Source organism: Plectropomus leopardus, chromosome 13, assembly GCF_026936395.1.
Source record: "Plectropomus leopardus strain MGB_pleo_1.0 chromosome 13, ASM2693639v1, whole genome shotgun sequence".
Classification (NCBI taxonomy): domain Eukaryota; kingdom Metazoa; phylum Chordata; class Actinopteri; order Perciformes; family Serranidae; genus Plectropomus; species Plectropomus leopardus.
Window position 1 is genome coordinate 26,917,069 of NC_142188.1, and position 17,256 is coordinate 26,934,324.

The 17,256-nt window shown below is 40.1% G+C and overlaps 1 protein-coding gene across 4 annotated transcripts; it reads right to left on the bottom strand.

Moving 5' to 3' along the window:
* Positions 1-51: 51 nt before the first annotated feature.
* inpp5f (inositol polyphosphate-5-phosphatase F) lies at positions 52-15,122 on the bottom strand. 4 transcript variants are annotated; one of them, XM_088086100.1, is made up of 21 exons: positions 14,636-15,122; positions 12,478-12,558; positions 11,791-11,927; positions 11,424-11,459; positions 10,234-10,362; positions 9,896-10,063; positions 9,708-9,764; positions 9,146-9,344; positions 8,758-8,937; positions 8,241-8,308; positions 7,750-7,874; positions 7,566-7,643; positions 7,281-7,401; positions 6,313-6,441; positions 5,925-6,042; positions 5,618-5,816; positions 5,448-5,519; positions 5,289-5,362; positions 4,978-5,106; positions 4,795-4,882; positions 52-4,680 (listed from the first exon to the last, which is right to left on the bottom strand). In XM_088086100.1, exons 1-21 carry the CDS (start codon positions 14,730-14,732, stop codon positions 3,528-3,530), a joined length of 3,438 nt encoding a protein of 1,145 aa, XP_087942226.1. In that variant the 5' UTR covers positions 14,733-15,122; the 3' UTR covers positions 52-3,527. The 4 variants fall into 4 exon arrangements, with proteins under 4 accessions (XP_087942226.1, XP_087942225.1, XP_042357597.1 ...); XM_088086099.1 differs by having other exon boundaries at positions 9,896-10,081; XM_042501663.2 differs by lacking the exon at positions 11,424-11,459 and having other exon boundaries at positions 14,636-15,121.
* Positions 15,123-17,256: the final 2,134 nt, after the last annotated feature.

Here is a 17,256-nt window from a genome sequence, read left to right on the forward strand (position 1 = left end):
ACAAAAAGTGTACAGTGCACTTTATTATCAAGTAACACGCCCCAAAGAGGATAAGAATAAATAGGATACTTTAATATACAATACAATCTCAGTACACCGTGGAAAACAATGACAACAGTCAGTTGGTAAGGAGGAAAGATATGACCACAGACATCCAGATGAAATGGTGTGAAGTCTAGAAAATGTGCTTAAACAGTGCAAATCAAATAGAATCAAACAGACCTCGAGTCACATGATAACTTGTCATGATCAGGGGGTCCTAATGGGAGGGGAGGACAACCACAGACAAAAGATGAAGAGGTGGTTGCAAAAGCACTTGTGAAAACAAAAGGAAAGGAGAAAAATCTCACCCAGCATATAACAGGATCAAATACAACTGCCAGCTTTTGCATATAAAAACCAGACACCCAAGCACTGTGGTCTCTACCGGGAATGTTAAGGATGACTGTTCCTTTTAGCTTAACACAGCCACTATATGACAGAATGAGCTTCTGCTCTGCTTGACAACTGCTCCAGTGTTTGCAATCCTGCAGGAGGTTAAAAAAAAACACCTTATACCCTCTGCATTAAAACGTTGCATTACAGCTATTACCTTAAAGCTTTGGCAGCACCACACACTATCAGCAGGTTCAATAACTATAATGTAGCACCCGCAAAGCAGCCAAGGCTACAATCTCACTTAACACAATATACAAGTATCCCAAATCGTATCTGCTGGTGAGCAAGCTGAATGCAGAAAACAGGCAAATATAACACAAAAAATGAACGTGTGACTGTTTATCTTGGGATATTTCAACTCAAGGCAAACTAGATTATTATTTATCATTGCTAGACACAGACATACAAAGCAGTGTGACGCAGTGGCTATTATAATTTCTACTGGAGGACTGTAACAAGGTCAAATGAGACATTTTTGTACTGAATGAAAACAACTGCAAAGTGTAACGGATGACTCATGAAGCAAAACCTCACTTCTGGAGGTTAACGGAAAAATAAGTACAATATAACAATGTTTACTGCTTTATAACACATAAATATGACCAGGGCTCTGAGGCGAACACTCCTAAATACCAGCAGCAGCAACAGGGACGCTCTAACACACAAATTTACTAATAACTGTATAGCACATAGACCAAAACCTGCTGGTTTCCATGGAGAATGTATATATGCCGCTGGTGAAATGTCCCAAGATAAAGTGTGATGATACACAGTAACCCTGAACATGATCTTTTATACAGTACACCAAATGTAACATGTAAGGATGGACTTAAAAAGGTAGATTTTGCCATAAATACCTGATATATATAATCCCACTTCAATTCCCTGTTAAGGCAAATATGCTTTCAGTTTGGGGAGTGCATAAAAGCATCAGTGTTTCTAATAATTGGATGGGTGCAATTGCATATACACCTACTATATGCTACTCTCATGTCTTTGTCGAACATGCAACGTCAATGTACAACGCTGGCCGAGGACTCAAACACACCCTCATAGTAAATTAGTACAACCATTAGCAGAATAGTTCATTACATTAATCTATCAAAAACAACTCCAACCAGTAGTTTTCTGGTTATTCTTGGTTGACAATGACAGTACTGGGCTTTCCTTTCAAAATATAATGCTCATACCTCTTTGAACATATTAAGATGCCACCCTGCTATCAATACAAAAAGCTTAAGGGAAGGCTCTACTCGGGACAGATAAACATACAATATACTCACTGTACATATCAACAACCAGGTTACTCTTATTAAAGGTCTTGTGTAGTCATCGCTTCTATAATGGTTTATCTTCTAAGTTACACTTGACAACATTGATATTACATAGGATAACTACGTACAGTATGTCGTCTGGCTAGTTTCTGACAGCTATACAAAGGGTAGTAGTTAACACGGAAATTGTCCTTCGGGAATCACAAAAAGATATTTTGGTCGGATTATACAACAACTGTTACAAACTTAAGGTTATTACGAGGTCTGTATCACGAACGCCAATAAGTGACCTGCACATACAGGGTGACGTACAGTACACGATAAAGTTGGAGTTGGTTTTTTTGAACATACAACTAATGTTTACCTGCCATGTCTAGATCAGTTACCGTTAACCTCACATGCAAGCACTGTGGGTAAAGTAACATATTTGATAAAAGACAGTGACATGTTTACATGCACAAAACAACTCTGCATACCACTCTGGAAGTACATTAGTCTAAAACACCTTGAAAACCTAAATATTTTCTCATGTTTTGCAAATTTTCTCTTGAGGTAATAATAAGAATATCCTTAGAATTTGAAAACTGTACTTACAGAACAATTTACATCTACGGAGGGCTGCATATTTAATCAAAAATATTATCGGAATTGCTATGTGGCCATGTGGAATATCCAAATCACTGGAGCAGCAATATTTTGATAAAAGGTGTCACTTCATGCCTTTATAAATAAAGCACTGTGCCATTACAAAGATCATATTCCAGACTTACGGAAACATGCTTATTTGGTACAGACCCCAGCAAAAATCATAATCCTTTTTTTTTTTTTTTAAATGCAAAAATTACCATTACCACTAAACACACTACTCATATTGCAATCGTAATATCTGTGAAAAAATTGCAGTATGGGTTGGGATTTTTTTTTCTCAATTCTTGCAGTCCTACTTCAACAGTAGCAATGTCTCTGGAGTGATTTACAGTTCTAATGTATATAAACTAATTACATCAAATTAACTGTTCTGATTAAATTGGACATGGGAATTACCACAGACTCCCCAAATACCTAAAAATTGACCAGGTGCCATTTGATAAGTATTCAGAACCGGAGCTGCAACTGCTGATTATAGATATTCCTCAATTTTTTAAGTATTGATTAAAAAATTACATTGGAAAATGCTCTTTACAATTTCCCAGAGCCTAAAATGTCTAACAGTCCAAAATCCCAAAGGCTGTTCATTTACCATCATAGATATCAAAGAAAAGCAGCAAATTCTTACATTTAAGAAGCTAGAACCAGTAAATGTTGGACTTTTTTGCTTGAAATAATTACTGAGGCATTTTATCGATTGAAAGAAAATGAATTGCCAACTATTTTTTTTACAATTGATCAATCAATTAATTGACTAAACGCTGCAGCTTTTACTCAGTACTGGTATTCTAAGACACTTACATCAGAAATGTCATGACATCACCATTATTGCCATGAATAGTGAAGGAATCTGACAATAATTGATGATTAAATACCTGACATTGTGCATGGCTGCACAGCTAAAGAATATCAGCTAAAAGTCCCTAATATCAGAAATTATGTGCATGTAAACATGGTCACTGTCATACTGGGCTTAGGTTTATATCTCTAAGTTCTGTACAACAGTCATGACTAAAATGGGCAAGTTTAACTAAAGGGCAAATCCAAGAGCGCATTTCTTGGCCGAGTAGAGGCGCTGTGTGCAAGCTTTTGCTACTGCTACCATACAGGAAGTTTTTTTTTTTTTAACACGATGGACGACTACAAAATCCTGCTACAAGGAAAGCACTAGATCTGAATGATCCTGGTCTGGCACTGTGTAAACATTGCCTTCAGCTCACTCTCTTGGACTTCGTTGACTGTATCTGGCTCTGGGCTCTTCTGTACCTTCGCCACAGCAAAGTTGATGCCCTGGGTGAGTCCCGCCTGCGTGAGGCTTGCCACCTGGACCATGGAGCTCTTGATCTTGGCAAAGGGGGACACAACTCGGCTGCCGTTGCTGTCGGCAGGTGACGGGCCAAGGCTGCCCTCGATCTGTGAACCCAGACTCCTCTGAGAGCTTCCCGAGGCTGCGGAGCTGGGCTTCTGGACGAAAAGAAGGTTGGAAGAGGAGGTAGTGGAGTCAACATCTAGCTGGGACGGCCTGGGGAGCTGGGGCTCATGCTGCAGCTCGGAGCTTGGCTGCTTGTCTGAGTCTGCTGGGGTCTTATTCTGCACAGGCACCACAGGGTTGAGTAGGGGGACAGTGGCTGGTGGCAGCTCTCCAAACACCTCAACAGGTTGGGTCTGTGCATCGTGGACAAACTGGTGGCAGTAGGCATCAATGGGAGTACCAAAGTCAATCAGAATGGCTTCTTCAGCCACCGAGGCAGCCCCTGGGGACTTGTCATCACTGACTTGAGAGGGGCTGTCCTGCTTCCCATCACAGCCAGTAACCCGGATAACAGAGGGGATATTTAGCTCCACGCTGCCAATAGACTGGGAGCGGCTCCCCAGTCGTGGGTTTGATGCTACAATGCCGCAGCTGGGCAGCACATAGTCCACGTTTTCTAAAGAACCAGAGCACGGGTGCTCTGGGTCTGAATTATAGGAGTCAGAGTCGTCTGAGATTTCAGAGTGCCCATCACAGAGATCTTTCAGGGCTCCTGCACTGGGGTTATCTGATGTCTCCAAGCTGCTGTCCGACTTCCACAGGTTGACGTGCATAGTTGGCTTTAAGAAATTGACTTTTACGTCAGGCTTAGAGAAGTTGCCCAGCCTCCCGAGCGGCTTGAAGGGGCCTATGTTTACGTTTGTCTTGGTCTGTTTCACTTTTTGATTGAGAGAGGAGAATTTGTTGAGGAGGAAACTTTTGCCCTGTGCAAGACCAGAGCTGCCCTGGACTTGGTCAGCTGGTTTGTTCTGAATGCCCATTATATCCTCATGAGGTTTACTCTGCCGCCTGGAACACAGATACAAAATAAGTGCTCCACCCACAGCTTGTGTCATTGAGAAAAAGTTGAATTCATTCCATGATGGCTGCAAATGTTTAGGAGTACAAATGCTTTGTACTCACCTCTCCAGCCTCTTTTCAACCACTAGCAGGTCCAGCCCTGTGGCTTGTTTAGTTATGCGAAGCATCTCAGCTATGCATTGTAATGTGTCTGGAATATGTCACAATATAAATCAGTATATAGAGTTTATGATCTAAACGTCTCCTTTTCACGCCGTCTAAAGAATTTGAAGAATTACATCCTACCTTTTCCGTCATCCTCAGGATTTCGTGTTGCTGCCCTCAGTGTGTGAAAGTATCCGCTCGTCTCCTCACTCCTGTAATGCAAACGCATACAGCAGTACTTTGGCTTCCCAAACAAAGTAGGCTCTGGACCTGCAAGAGAGAAAACAACTTTTAACTTCCATTTTTCAGAGATTTGCTTTTCTTGCATGAATCACGAGCAGAGATATTGCTGAAAGGTTACTGAGAAACTGTTAAGCACAGTTTTAGGAAGTGTGGTGTGACTCAGTGAGTGTATGAGAACCCTCACTTCTCTTTTGACTCTAACTTCTTACCAATTTCAATCTTTTCCAAACCCTCCAAATTGAGGCGCTGGTACTGGTTCACTTTATCTGCTTCTTCATCGTAGCTACAAGGACATAAATGCAATCATAAATGAATCAATAAAGACAATATCTAAAATAAAATGTTTGTGAATTCTAAGTCAGACTCACTAAGCAATGTAATAGGCTTTGTCAGACAGAAGCAGCAGCACGTCCACGTCTTTGTTGGTTGCATCAACAAGGCTGGTGGATAATGAGACAATGTTGTCGTGAAAAAAGCACCTCAGAAACTATTAGAAACAGTACAAATAGTACAAAAGACTGGGCAGCTAGCCACTGACCTCATGTCACAATTGATGAGGGCCCAACCTCCATGAAACTTCTCATCATCCGGCAGTAAAAGCTGCATGTAAGTCTGCAGCAGGAGGCTGACCTGCTCCTGCGCTCCCCTCTGGCTCTCTTTCTCTTTCTCTTCATGCTCCTTCTCTTTACTGAAAATGGAGTACAGGTCCTCCGTCACTGGCAGACCCATCATCAGGTCTGCAGGGAAAGGCAGAGGATTCAAAACAGTTAATCAAGGACAGATTTCGAGGCCACATGGCTACAAATTTATATATACAGCTATAATATGTGTCTGTTTTTCCATACCAATGACTGCTTGTCTGTAAGCATCCCTGAAGCGGTTTAGATAGTAGCGGTTGGCTGAGTTAACACCATCCTTCATTACACCAGCTAGTTTCCTCTCCCCCGTCCTGGTGAAGTCTCCCTAAAAAAGATCATAAGGTCTGTTAACATGCATTTTGATATACCTTTGATTTTTGACCCTCTGTAATTTCAGCCTGTTTTAAATCTAAAAGGCTTGTTCCATATTTGCCCTGTGTTTAATCCACTGAAATACTTTGTTGATTTATGCATCCTACTGTTTGAGAAAGCGTGTCTCAAACTAACCACTTTTGACGGTGTCACACTTCACTACAGTTTGTTTAAGCAAACACTGACTCGGATGTGAACGTGTGTGCAAAGACAATTATGTTACCTTGAGCGCTGCTGTGCCTGCATACTGTCTGCTGATGGTGTCTCCATTGTTGGCCCACATGATCTGATAAATCCTGTAGCATTTGAGAGGCAGTGGCTGCTCTGGAGGCATCACACCCAGTTTTTTCAGCTGCAAGAACACAGTAGAAATACAAAATGTGACTATGTGGCAATGTCTCTGTTTTAATTTACATTTAATCAGTAGAAAAGTCCTGCCTTTATTTATTTACACATTTATTTAGATCAATTTACACTTGTATTTGCTTATTAAATGCAATCCTAGATGAATGGGGTAGCTGGATTTTCAGAAAGTTTAACATATTTTGGGGGACAACACTGTGGCTGTGTTGGTGTGTGCTAAAAATCTGTTCTGCTATCTTTTCTGTATAAGCATTAAAGATCTGCCATATGTGTGCGATCTGATGAGCAAATATATGCAGATGTCAGTAATCTGTTGTAAGCAAACAGCCTACAAACTAACAGAAACAAGGATTCGTGAGGATCTGCAGAATCGCGCTTACAACTTTTGTAAAGCACTCTGCAATCCCTGTTTTAGAAAGCAGGCATGTGAAATATGTCAGTGAAGATTACATGTAATGATTTTAATTATTCTGCATTGCTAATACTTGCATTATTATAATATATAATAGATGCATATTAATTAAAAGCAAGTCGTTAAATGTGTATTTTTACAGAATATCTATTTGATTATTGCTATTCCTTACATAGTTGATGGGCTGCTGGGAGAATGAAGTTTTATTTTATGGGTACTGAGGACTCTGAGCAGTTGGACATGAGTTTCATAAGAACCAACATAATTTCTAGTCTAAAAGGTCACTTATATGGGAGCATAATAAGTTATATTTAGAAGGCAGCGCCTACAGTTTATAGCATAAAACAAATGTCATGCGCTGCGAGACATTTATTTAAAGGTTCTCTGCCTGGATCCAGACAAGAACCAGATCTCACCTGCTGTTCCATCACTGCCCGAGCAACAGCAGCCTGGACCACATTGGTCCTGTCGAGACAGTCCATACAGTTGACTCTAAAGATTCCCTCCTGCTTGCAGATGACTCCGGCCTGATCCACCCTGACAGAGAAGGATACATTCACAGGATTAAAATCTTATAGCCCCAAAGAACAGGAATACTAACTAGCACTATAGTCAACTTGTGGTTCATTGGTGTTTTCTAACTAAACAAATCATGCCCTAAAATTTGATGTTATCAGCATTTCTTTGAAACTGACACTTACCAGGCCCACTTCATGTCAGTTATGATGTCAGAGATCGCATCTGTCAGTATTTGCACATTCTCAAACTTCATTCCTCGGCTGAGAAACAGGATATAGGAAGCATAAAGGGGAAGTAAATGCAGCTTAGTATAAAATAGGATGACAACGTTCTTGAACAAGTTGCTGAGGAAAGTGTTTCTCTTACCAGTGCTCGTGAAAGTCGAATGAAACGTATGTGAGGTTTGGGTTGTTGTAAAGCAGGACTTGCTTCAGATATGCGTCGCCAATTATCTTCTCCCGTCCACTTTGGTCCACTAAGTTAATGATGACCTGAAGAAGACAATTAAGAGTGTGGTCATTTAGACTTGTGTATAACTTGTGCCCCTCTAAGCCTTTCCTGTGGAAACACTGAGATTTTTAATGTTAGAGAAAGGACAGTGGTGCTTTTAGGGGCACCTCTGACATGGACAAGGTTGACGAAGTTAAAGTTTAAAATCTCTAAAAGGCCAATAGTTTAGCTCTTCAACATCTTTCATAACAATACTGCTACATTGCAGCATCATCTGTCTCTTTGCAAGCCAACAGCAACACCTTTATTTGTACAATCTTAACTACTACCATTAGTGTTTGGATGCAAGTGGTCAATAACTGTGCAAAGCACACACCCAAGAATATGCTCTGGCAAAGCAAACCCACCTGCTTCTTGTAGAGTTTAAGCTGTTCTTCAAAGTGAGCAGAAAAGTAAGACATGGTCTCTTTTTCTTCTGAAACGGAAAAAACATGCATACAAATGATTTGCATATAATCAAATTTGGCTAAAGACGCCAAGAGGTCTAGTCTGTAAACCTTTACATCATTGTAACCTTGGAGACAGAAGTGCTGTTTCCTTCAGAAAGCTTGTAATTCACCTGAAGACATGGCAAATTCCCCACATCCAATCTGCAATTCCTATTTTTAATATTCAATATTTTCTAATTTTGCAGTCAAGTGCAGCAAGGACCAATGACTAACAAATATTTTGTTGACGTGTATGACATTTCTCAAAATACAGTGGACAGATGTGTAAAACCCAAAGAAAACAGCGGTACTGGAAGACATGTCTTTGTTCAAGTACCACTACGAAAAATGAGGTGCAAGGCCCACTACACTTGAACAAAGTGTCTTAAAAGCCCCCTCTGTAGGACTGTATGCGAGATAATGTATTTCTGCTGACCTTTCTCTAAGCGTGGCCGGGGATTGTAGCGGTACCCCGCCTGGCTCCAGAAGACGGGCACGGAGCCACGAGTCTGCACAAAGGACAGAGTGTGGCTGTGCACGTGGATCAACTGCTCTGTCTCCACATAGTTAGCCACATGGCCATCGGTATCCACTCCTCTGCGTTTGTACCGCATCCCTTTGGGCAAGGAGAATGCATCAGCACTATTCAGATTATTAATATCACAGATCATGCTTCACTTGAAGACTATAAATGATAAACTGTCTGCAAAGTTATTAAAATACAAACATAGTTAGGGGTTGCAACAGTCAGCCCTCATTACACATCATAACCTATATATTTGGGCTGAATCAGAGTTCAGGCATGATCTTTCTCGTTGCTCTACCTGCGCGGTGGCGGCTACGTCTCGAGATCAGGGCCACAGTGAAGCGAGGATGGATGTCATCAACGCAGGTGACCTCCTGTGGTGGGGTCTCAGGGCTGCTCCTGTCTTCATCAGATGTCTCGTTGTAGTTCACCACCAGTTCCTCCACCTGTACAAAGCCCTGGATGATTGGAATCACCCAAAAGTCCACCTCTGGCACCTGGAGCATTCAAAGAGTTAAAAATAACATCAGGACAAGGAGATTAAATGGCTGTTTTTAGGTTGATAAGGAAGGACTTTGCACTAATCTTTCCTAACTCAGAGCTGTTCGCCCTTCCCATTCACTGAGTATTTTCATACTGTACTGATAAAGCTCTGGTAATTATCGGCACATACAACTGCCGCTTACACAGCAGAGCCAGCTATGTTCTTTGAGCTGACAGTTATAAAGAGAAACAGCAACAGAGAAACAGCAGTTGTCAGAGAATTGAATGTAGAGGAAAGGGGCAATTATTAAATTTTTTAAATGAGGAAATACAAAAGGAACTGCGCCACTTCACATTTCTGTGGAAAAATAATTTACCTGAAGGTCAATGAGGTCTTGGATCATGTGTTTGTTCCAGAAGAAACGGTCATCCACCTTTCACAAAGAATAAAGGTCATGGTCAGTCACATGTAAAGGGTTGTTTCTATATAAATATGTAAGAAAAAAAACAAAGGTAAATGCAGGCAAGAAACCCAACAAGCTGTGAGATGTGTTTCTCTTCGCACCTGTTTCCATAGGGGTAAGCCGGACTTATCCGAGTCTCCCTGGCGTTGCACACTGTTTGTCAGGTCGTAGGTCATGCTGTAGTAAAAGGAATCTGAGTCCATGAATATCTTGTACAATTCATCCAGAAGGCGCCTCTCCAAGCGTTCCTTTTCTTTGTTTTCCTTGACCTGGAAGGCAGGGGAATACTGGATTGGGTGTGTGGATAGAAAAGAGCAGTAAGTTGAAAAGCAAAGAAAGGAAAATCAAGAACCTTTAAGAGCCCCAAAGACAGTAAAAGTAGAGTGTCGGTCTGAGGTTGACAGAATACATTTTCGTTAAGTGGACAACAAAAAAATACCTTTTTCTTGATGGGTACAGCTACATTAGATTTGATCTGGCTGAAGGTTTTCATCAAGAACTTTGACTCGTCTGGAGACTGCGCCAGTTTCTCTGGTTTGTCGATTCCAAAGTGATGCTTCTTGCAAAGCTGCAAAAGAAGATCCTCCATCAGATGTATGCAAATACATACACACGGTAGTCATGTTCAGAGAGTTAGAGAAAAAGTCAATTTGGTGAAGATATTATAAGTGAAACTGGTACCAAATTAAAACAACAAATGAACAAAGACTGTATTACTACTAACTACAAACACCCAAAAACGAAACAAAAAAGAAAACAGTACTCTATATCACTGGTTCCCAACCAGGGGGTTTCGAACCCCCATAAAGGGTCACCCAAGCTGCATGGGGGGGGAGTCGCAAGGCCCTCTAAGGGGTTAAAAAAAAGAAAAAGAAAAAGAAAATATAGTAGGCCTTCATCTCTGGATTTTATTCCTTGAAGAACACTAAATAAAACAGTGTTTTTACCTTTAGATTATTATATAAGATATAAACTAAAAAAATAAATCTCACAAGATGAGGGCAAATTGAAGACCTGAACACAAGCTTTACTGACAGAGCCTTCACTCTCTGCTGAAAAACCTCATCCTGCATTAGAAAAGTCAGAAAAATTGTCTTATTTAGTAAATTTATACTGCAGGTAAAAAAAAAACTGCATGGTTTTTGCCGAAAACTGCATGGGACTAGTAATCCAATGTGCATGTCTGTAAAGCGATGACTCATTGGTACCCATAGAAAACATTTACATTCTGTTATCTCGAGGTGAGAGGTCACAGGACCTCTATAAAATGGCCATGCCATTTTTCCTTCTCCAAAATTTTGCCTTACTTTGGATCATGATTTAGCCTCCTCCCTGAGAAGCTAACATGACATGGTTTTTACCACTGGATGCATTAGGTCTTCTAGTTTCATAAAGGCAGGAATGTCGGCCGGGATCACCAGCAACCCAACGGGTCTCAGAGGGTTAAGGAAAAAGGTTGGGAACCACTGTTCATATTTCTCATTTTTCTAAACAATCTAACAGCTTAATTGCTCTATAGGACTTCTAGGCACAAAGGGAGTGATTATTCTGCAGTACAGGCACATTGTACAACAAGACGGGGTCTAAAAGCCTATCCAGCAGCGATCCTCCTCCTCTGTTTTTACTCACTTGAAAATATTCCGTCTCACCATCCAAGAAGCCTCCCTGAAAGACTGAAATCTTAGCAACATTCAACTTCCTCTGTGATCTGTTACAGTGATCAAATGTCTGTAATTATTTTAACTCTACATGACTGGGTGAGAATAAACACATCTTTTAATAATGGTAATAAAAACACTTATTTTACACCACTGTCAGCCCATCAGAGATGAATCACACAGTGACGCATACAGAGTATTTTTGGGCACTTAAAATTACAATTTAGGACTCTCACAAGCACTCTTGTAGTCACTGTCAGGAGGGCTGAGTGGAATAATTAAAACACAAGCACATGAAATCTGCTGCTCCTTTCTTATTTCAGTTTCAGTGTACACACCTCCAGCTCAAGCTCCTGAGGCTCTTCATCAGACAGAGGAATGACAGCTATCTTGGTGATCTTGTAGACTTTGTGGTTGCCTGGTAGATTGCCTACCAGTGCTTTCTGGCGGATTAATACAAGGCCCAGAGGAAGGTCTGCCAAGAGGAGAAAGAAAAAGAAGGGGGAGTTGCATCATGGGTGCAGAATTCCTCACATTCTGAAAGGTGTGAAGAAAGCAGCTGCACACCAGCCAGTAACTGCAGATTTTTAATTAAGGTAACACAAGACATCTGGTACATAAATATACAAACCATGTTATTTTATCAGAAAGTCACAGTAATCACAGTAATATAGTTGTTAATATATTTTCTTGTGAAGGGTATAATCTCAAACTTCCTACCTTCAGGCACACAGAGACAAGTCGTCAACAAAATCAAAATTATCATCAATTGAATCATCACCATCAGCTCACTCCTCTTCATAGCTACACACACTTCAAAGTACTTTAACACATTTTTTCGCACAATTCCTGGTGAGTAAGACACATGCCTAGCACCGGATGATTTGGTAATTCAAGCATCCACTGCACACAGATGGGAAATACTGGTAAGAATGTGTGTGCTCTGTGCAAAGCAAAAAATAAATAAATAAATAAATAAAGAAAAAAAAACAGCTGAGGGTGAATTGTTTTCATTCTCCACTTACCTGTGTGAAGCTGTATCTTTCCAATGACACCTTCTACCAAACCCAAACACACTGGATTCCAAGCTAACAACAGGTCTGTCGCTGAAACAGAAACATTCAAATGAAACATCACAACAGTGGTGAACGAAAGATATGCTTGAGGTTAGATAAGCAGACAGGGTAAAAAAAAAAAAAATACAGATACAAGTATAGAGCCATATAGGCCAATTTGTTTACTGAGGCCTCAGGTAATCTCTTGAAAGGTTTGAGCACCTTTCTGTTAGACGTAATTAAATAGTCACTACAAGAGCTTAACCAAACAGAAAACACCTCAAAATAGCTGTGGTTTGCTGATTTCCTGTTATCATGCTAAATGTTGCTTTCATTGCCCCGTAAAACATTTGTAACTTAGGGACTGTGCGTTATTTATTAAAGTAGGTGCTGGGATGCAACTTTATATTTTTTTCTTTATGTTACTTGGGGAGGGGGGCATGGCCCTCCTTCTACCACGAATAACCACATTTCACAGTTTCTGGCTATAGTAACTGGTGCGATTTTGGAGATATTTAAAGAAAACATGGCTTTCAAGCCCACTTGCGGGTTTGGGGTTCTGAGAATACAAAACACAACAATTGAAAGTTAAACGTCTCTCCCCAAAGCCAAATCAAAAAACATAACTCCCTACTTAAAAAAAAAATATTTTAAGAGCCTCCCCCCTAATAAATAACAAACATTCCCTTAAAAGACTTTGAGGACATTGCAGCTGGGGTAAATGCAGCAAAGACAGACAGATTAAGGGGTCTCACTGGATCTGTATTAATAATTATGTCATTCTTCATTCACATTTGCATGAAAAGTAAAGCTATTACACTTCAGTCTACTGCCATTTTCTTGAAGAAAGTGTATTTGTTAAGCAGCAGGTCAAGTTTGAAGTGGCAATGCACAAACACAGTAACTAAAAGAATAACTGGAATGCTTAGCATTGGTGACGGATTAAACATAACAGTGGAGGAAATTGGAAAAGTGTGAGGGGTGTGGCTATGGGTGGAGTACACTAACTGTAGGCAGCCTCAGACAATGACTCTTCCTGTTCCACCAGTCAGAGGGAAAAAACCATGTGTGGAGGAACAGTGTGTTAGAGCCCCAAAGGAAAAGTCTTACATGAACAAAAAAAAAATTAACTTTTTTAAATGTAAAAATAATATAAAATTGCACCACAACTTCACTCAAAATGCACAAAATGTAGTATCATTGAGGTACTTCACTGTGTGCTTGAGAGTGGAGTGGAAACCCAGTGAGGAGTGGAAACCCTTTTTCCAATTAAATAATGAAACAGTGGTGCAACTAAAAACCTGTTCAGGATGGCTGCACAGCCATACAACTTCAGCTGACACAGAGGAGAACACACTCTGCCTTCTGATGAGTAGTGAAACTTCTCCTTTAGTTCAGCACTTCTTTCACTATATGTAATTCCCACACCACATGGGATTTCATTCGATACAAAATCATGGCCAATTCTTGGTCACAGCTATGACCTGCAGCAATACTTTTGAAATGTGCCTCAGGTATAATACCAGGAGCTACTTTACTGCTGTGAACCTGTGTATTCTGTACTACAACACACCAGAATGGTGTTGTAGTTTTCTAATAATTCATTGCACTGTAATATCTGTTATTATGTCGTAAGTCATGTCACATATAAGCTCTGTTCTTTCTCACCTTCTTACAGTCCTGAATTGTGTCTGCTTGGTCTTAAGAAGAACTGAAGAGTCAAATTTAGCCTCCAGTGTGTCACGTAAGAGCAAAGCAAGAACTTTGAAGTGTAGTTTGGGTGTTGGCACTCCCAGAATGAAAGCTGGGACGAGGATTTAAAGACTTAGGAAGACAACAACTTCCATTTATTGTTCACAATAATCAACCTGTTTAATTGACGCAGTTGGATGAATTAGCACAGTTTGATTCATTTCAGAGATTAACCGGTAACAATAACGAGTGGGAGATTAGACTAAACCGCTGAGGTGTTTCAGATACGTGGTGACTTAAACCGCCGGTATAATAATGTTTGTCAACCCCAGACAGGAAAATACATACGTGCTGTTTGTTTCACTCTAATAGCTAATAAATGTAGTTTCAGGTAAATGGCCGGCTGCAATAGAGAAAGCTGTCATCCAGTACGTACCAGGTCTGACGGTCATGGTACCGTCTTTTCGGCTGCACCACAGAGCTCGGTCCCCGCTCTGGAGAATATACTCGTCTTTGGCTTGAAACAGCTCCATATTATCCCTTTACGTTACACAAAAACAGACAACTAGCCGGCTCAGCAGCCAAGTACACGCAAAAAGCAACTTCCACGTCTCGGAGGTGTACTATAGCTAGCCAGAGAGCGACTGGCTAGCTACGGTTAGCTCGGTCCCCACAGGCTGGTGAGCTACTGCAGCTAGCTACCTCGCGAGCTAGCAGCGGCAGCAGCTGGATGCGCGTCGGATTTGTTTATTCCACTTCTACGCATACTGGTGATTAAATTCCCTTTCCACTGGAGAAGCAGCCCTTCTCACAGTCATGCTGGACAGAGTAGAGGCAGGGACACATCAATGAGTGAGAAGGTGTCCCAGCAGCTGCTGCGTACAGTTCAAAACGTAACCGACAGTTTCCTGCTCTAAACAATAACACGTGACGTGCTCCGTCATCACCGGCGTACAGGTACTGTACATAATGAAACTATTTACATGGTTTACTATAGTGATTATAGTCATTATCATCTATATGGTTAACTCATTAAATGTTATTGCATTTGAAAGACACCATGTTTATTTCTTTGATTGCTCTATTGTTTTTATTGATGTTATATGTACTGTATATTTGTTAATGGTTTGCTATCATTTTTCTGTTGTCATATTATTTTCTGTATGTTAATTTTGTGTTCTTAACAACATTAGGAATGTTTTAACTTTTTAGGTGAAGTGTTCAAATAAGCACTTGCACTGTATACTATTTGTTATTTTTGTCCAAACCCAAATAAAACATAGCCTAACTGGATTCCCCTTTGTAATGAAAGAGAAAACTAAGGATGTTAAGCCTTTTTTTAAATATATTTTTTATTAACCAGAGCAAATTGACTTGATTTCTTTAAAAAAAAAAAAAAAAAAAACGTAATATGGCAATGAGCTACTTAAGCAGAAATTACCCAACAATTTGCAAGAAATTAGAAAATAAAAATAAAAAGCTCAGGAAAATAAAACTGGAAAAAAAAGTAAAAACAAAAATAAACAAGGACATGATCTAAAAACTGCAAAAAAGTAAAAGTATGTAATAAATGTTAAATATATAATTAATAATCTACTCAATAATAATAATCTGGACATTGTTGCCTCATTTTTTAGGCATTTATTATAGCTGCTGATCACTGATTTAAACATGCACTTTGTATTGTGTAATAACTTCACTTACAAAACATTTTAAAGCTGCTGCCTTTTACTTACTGTTTTATCTTGTCTATGTGGTTTTACCTTGTGTTATGCGTTTTCTTAATGTTTGAATTTTGTGTGTACAGCTGTCAGCCTGAGACTACCAAAGAAAATTTCATTGTACATCTACAATGATGAAGCATTTTATGCCTTATGTCAGGAAAACATGACAGCCTCAGCGTCCTTTGTTTAGTGACACCCAGACTTGCCACTTGATCTGGAGAAATGAGGGATTATGTATAAAACAAACAACAGTAACCAAATCCCTTTTCTGATGTTACAGTTCAGGGCCATTTGGGTATAAAAAGGACAAAACATGCCATTTACACACATTTGAAATGTCTCCACCCTCCTAGGAATAAGGCGGCAAAAATGTTCTCAGTTATGACTCAGTGGGGCTCTGAGGGAAAAGGCAGGGAGCAGCTGACCTCATACAGAGACATTAATCTTACCATCGAAAACCCTTCAGTGGAAAACCAAGCCTTACAGCACACATCTCCAAATCCAAATGTGGAGCATGCTAATAAATTATTAAAATGTGGATGCTTTTTGCAGGGAGTAAACATGGTGGAGCTTCAATTCAGTATTAGGCATACTGCAAAGAAAGTACTATACCTAATACTCAAAAAACAACTACTAAAGGACTGTTCCTTACTTATGAGGGGAGGAGCTAGTGTAAAACAGGTGCTGCACCCCTCCCACTGTCTTGGGAGGCTGACATGGCCAGCCTCATCAGGCATCTTGCTGACGTGGGAGGGTTGTTTGCATGATTAGGCTCACCTGGGCCTTCGCAACTATAAAAGCTGGCCCAGGTGTTGGCTCACTTCCTCCAGCAGACATCCACTCTGTATGGCTGATTTTTGTTTGATTGGTTTGGTTTGCTTGTTTTTGTTTGTTTAAGTTTAATAAATCATAACTGTTTTTACTAAATCTCTTGTGTGGACTCCCTTTTTTTTAAGCACTGCATAGGGAGTTATGTTTTTTGATTTGGCTTAGGGGAAAGACGTTCAACTTTAAATGCTTATGTTTTGTATTTATATTAATTATCTTCAGAACCCTAAAACCCACAAGTGAGTTTGATTGAAAGACATGTTTTGTGTTTTTTTTAAGATCTCCAAAATCACACCATCTATCATTGCCAGAAACTGTGAAAAATGGTTATTAATAGTGGTGGGAGGGTCATGCATTTACCCTCAGTCACTCGGGTCATGATATAAAAAAAATGAAGTTGCACCCCAGCCCCCTCCCTACTCTGATAAGTAAAGAACAGTCCCTGACATGGTCCTAAATAAAAAATGAAAAACAGAATATGTGGGAACTCAAATATTAGTCAAAG

Excerpts from the sequence above, each read along its gene's own strand:
- inpp5f (XM_088086099.1), bottom strand. The coding sequence starts at position 14,732 with ATGGAGCTGTTTCAAGCCAAAGACGAGTATATTCTCCAGAGCGGGGAC. Across the intron at positions 10,082-10,233 it reads CTGTACCCATCAAGAAAAAG|TATTCCCCTGCCTTCCAGGT; the intron begins GTATTTTTTTGT and ends CACCCAATCCAG. Across the intron at positions 7,875-8,240 it reads TTAAACTCTACAAGAAGCAG|GTCATCATTAACTTAGTGGA; the intron begins GTGGGTTTGCTT and ends TGTCTTCTTCAG.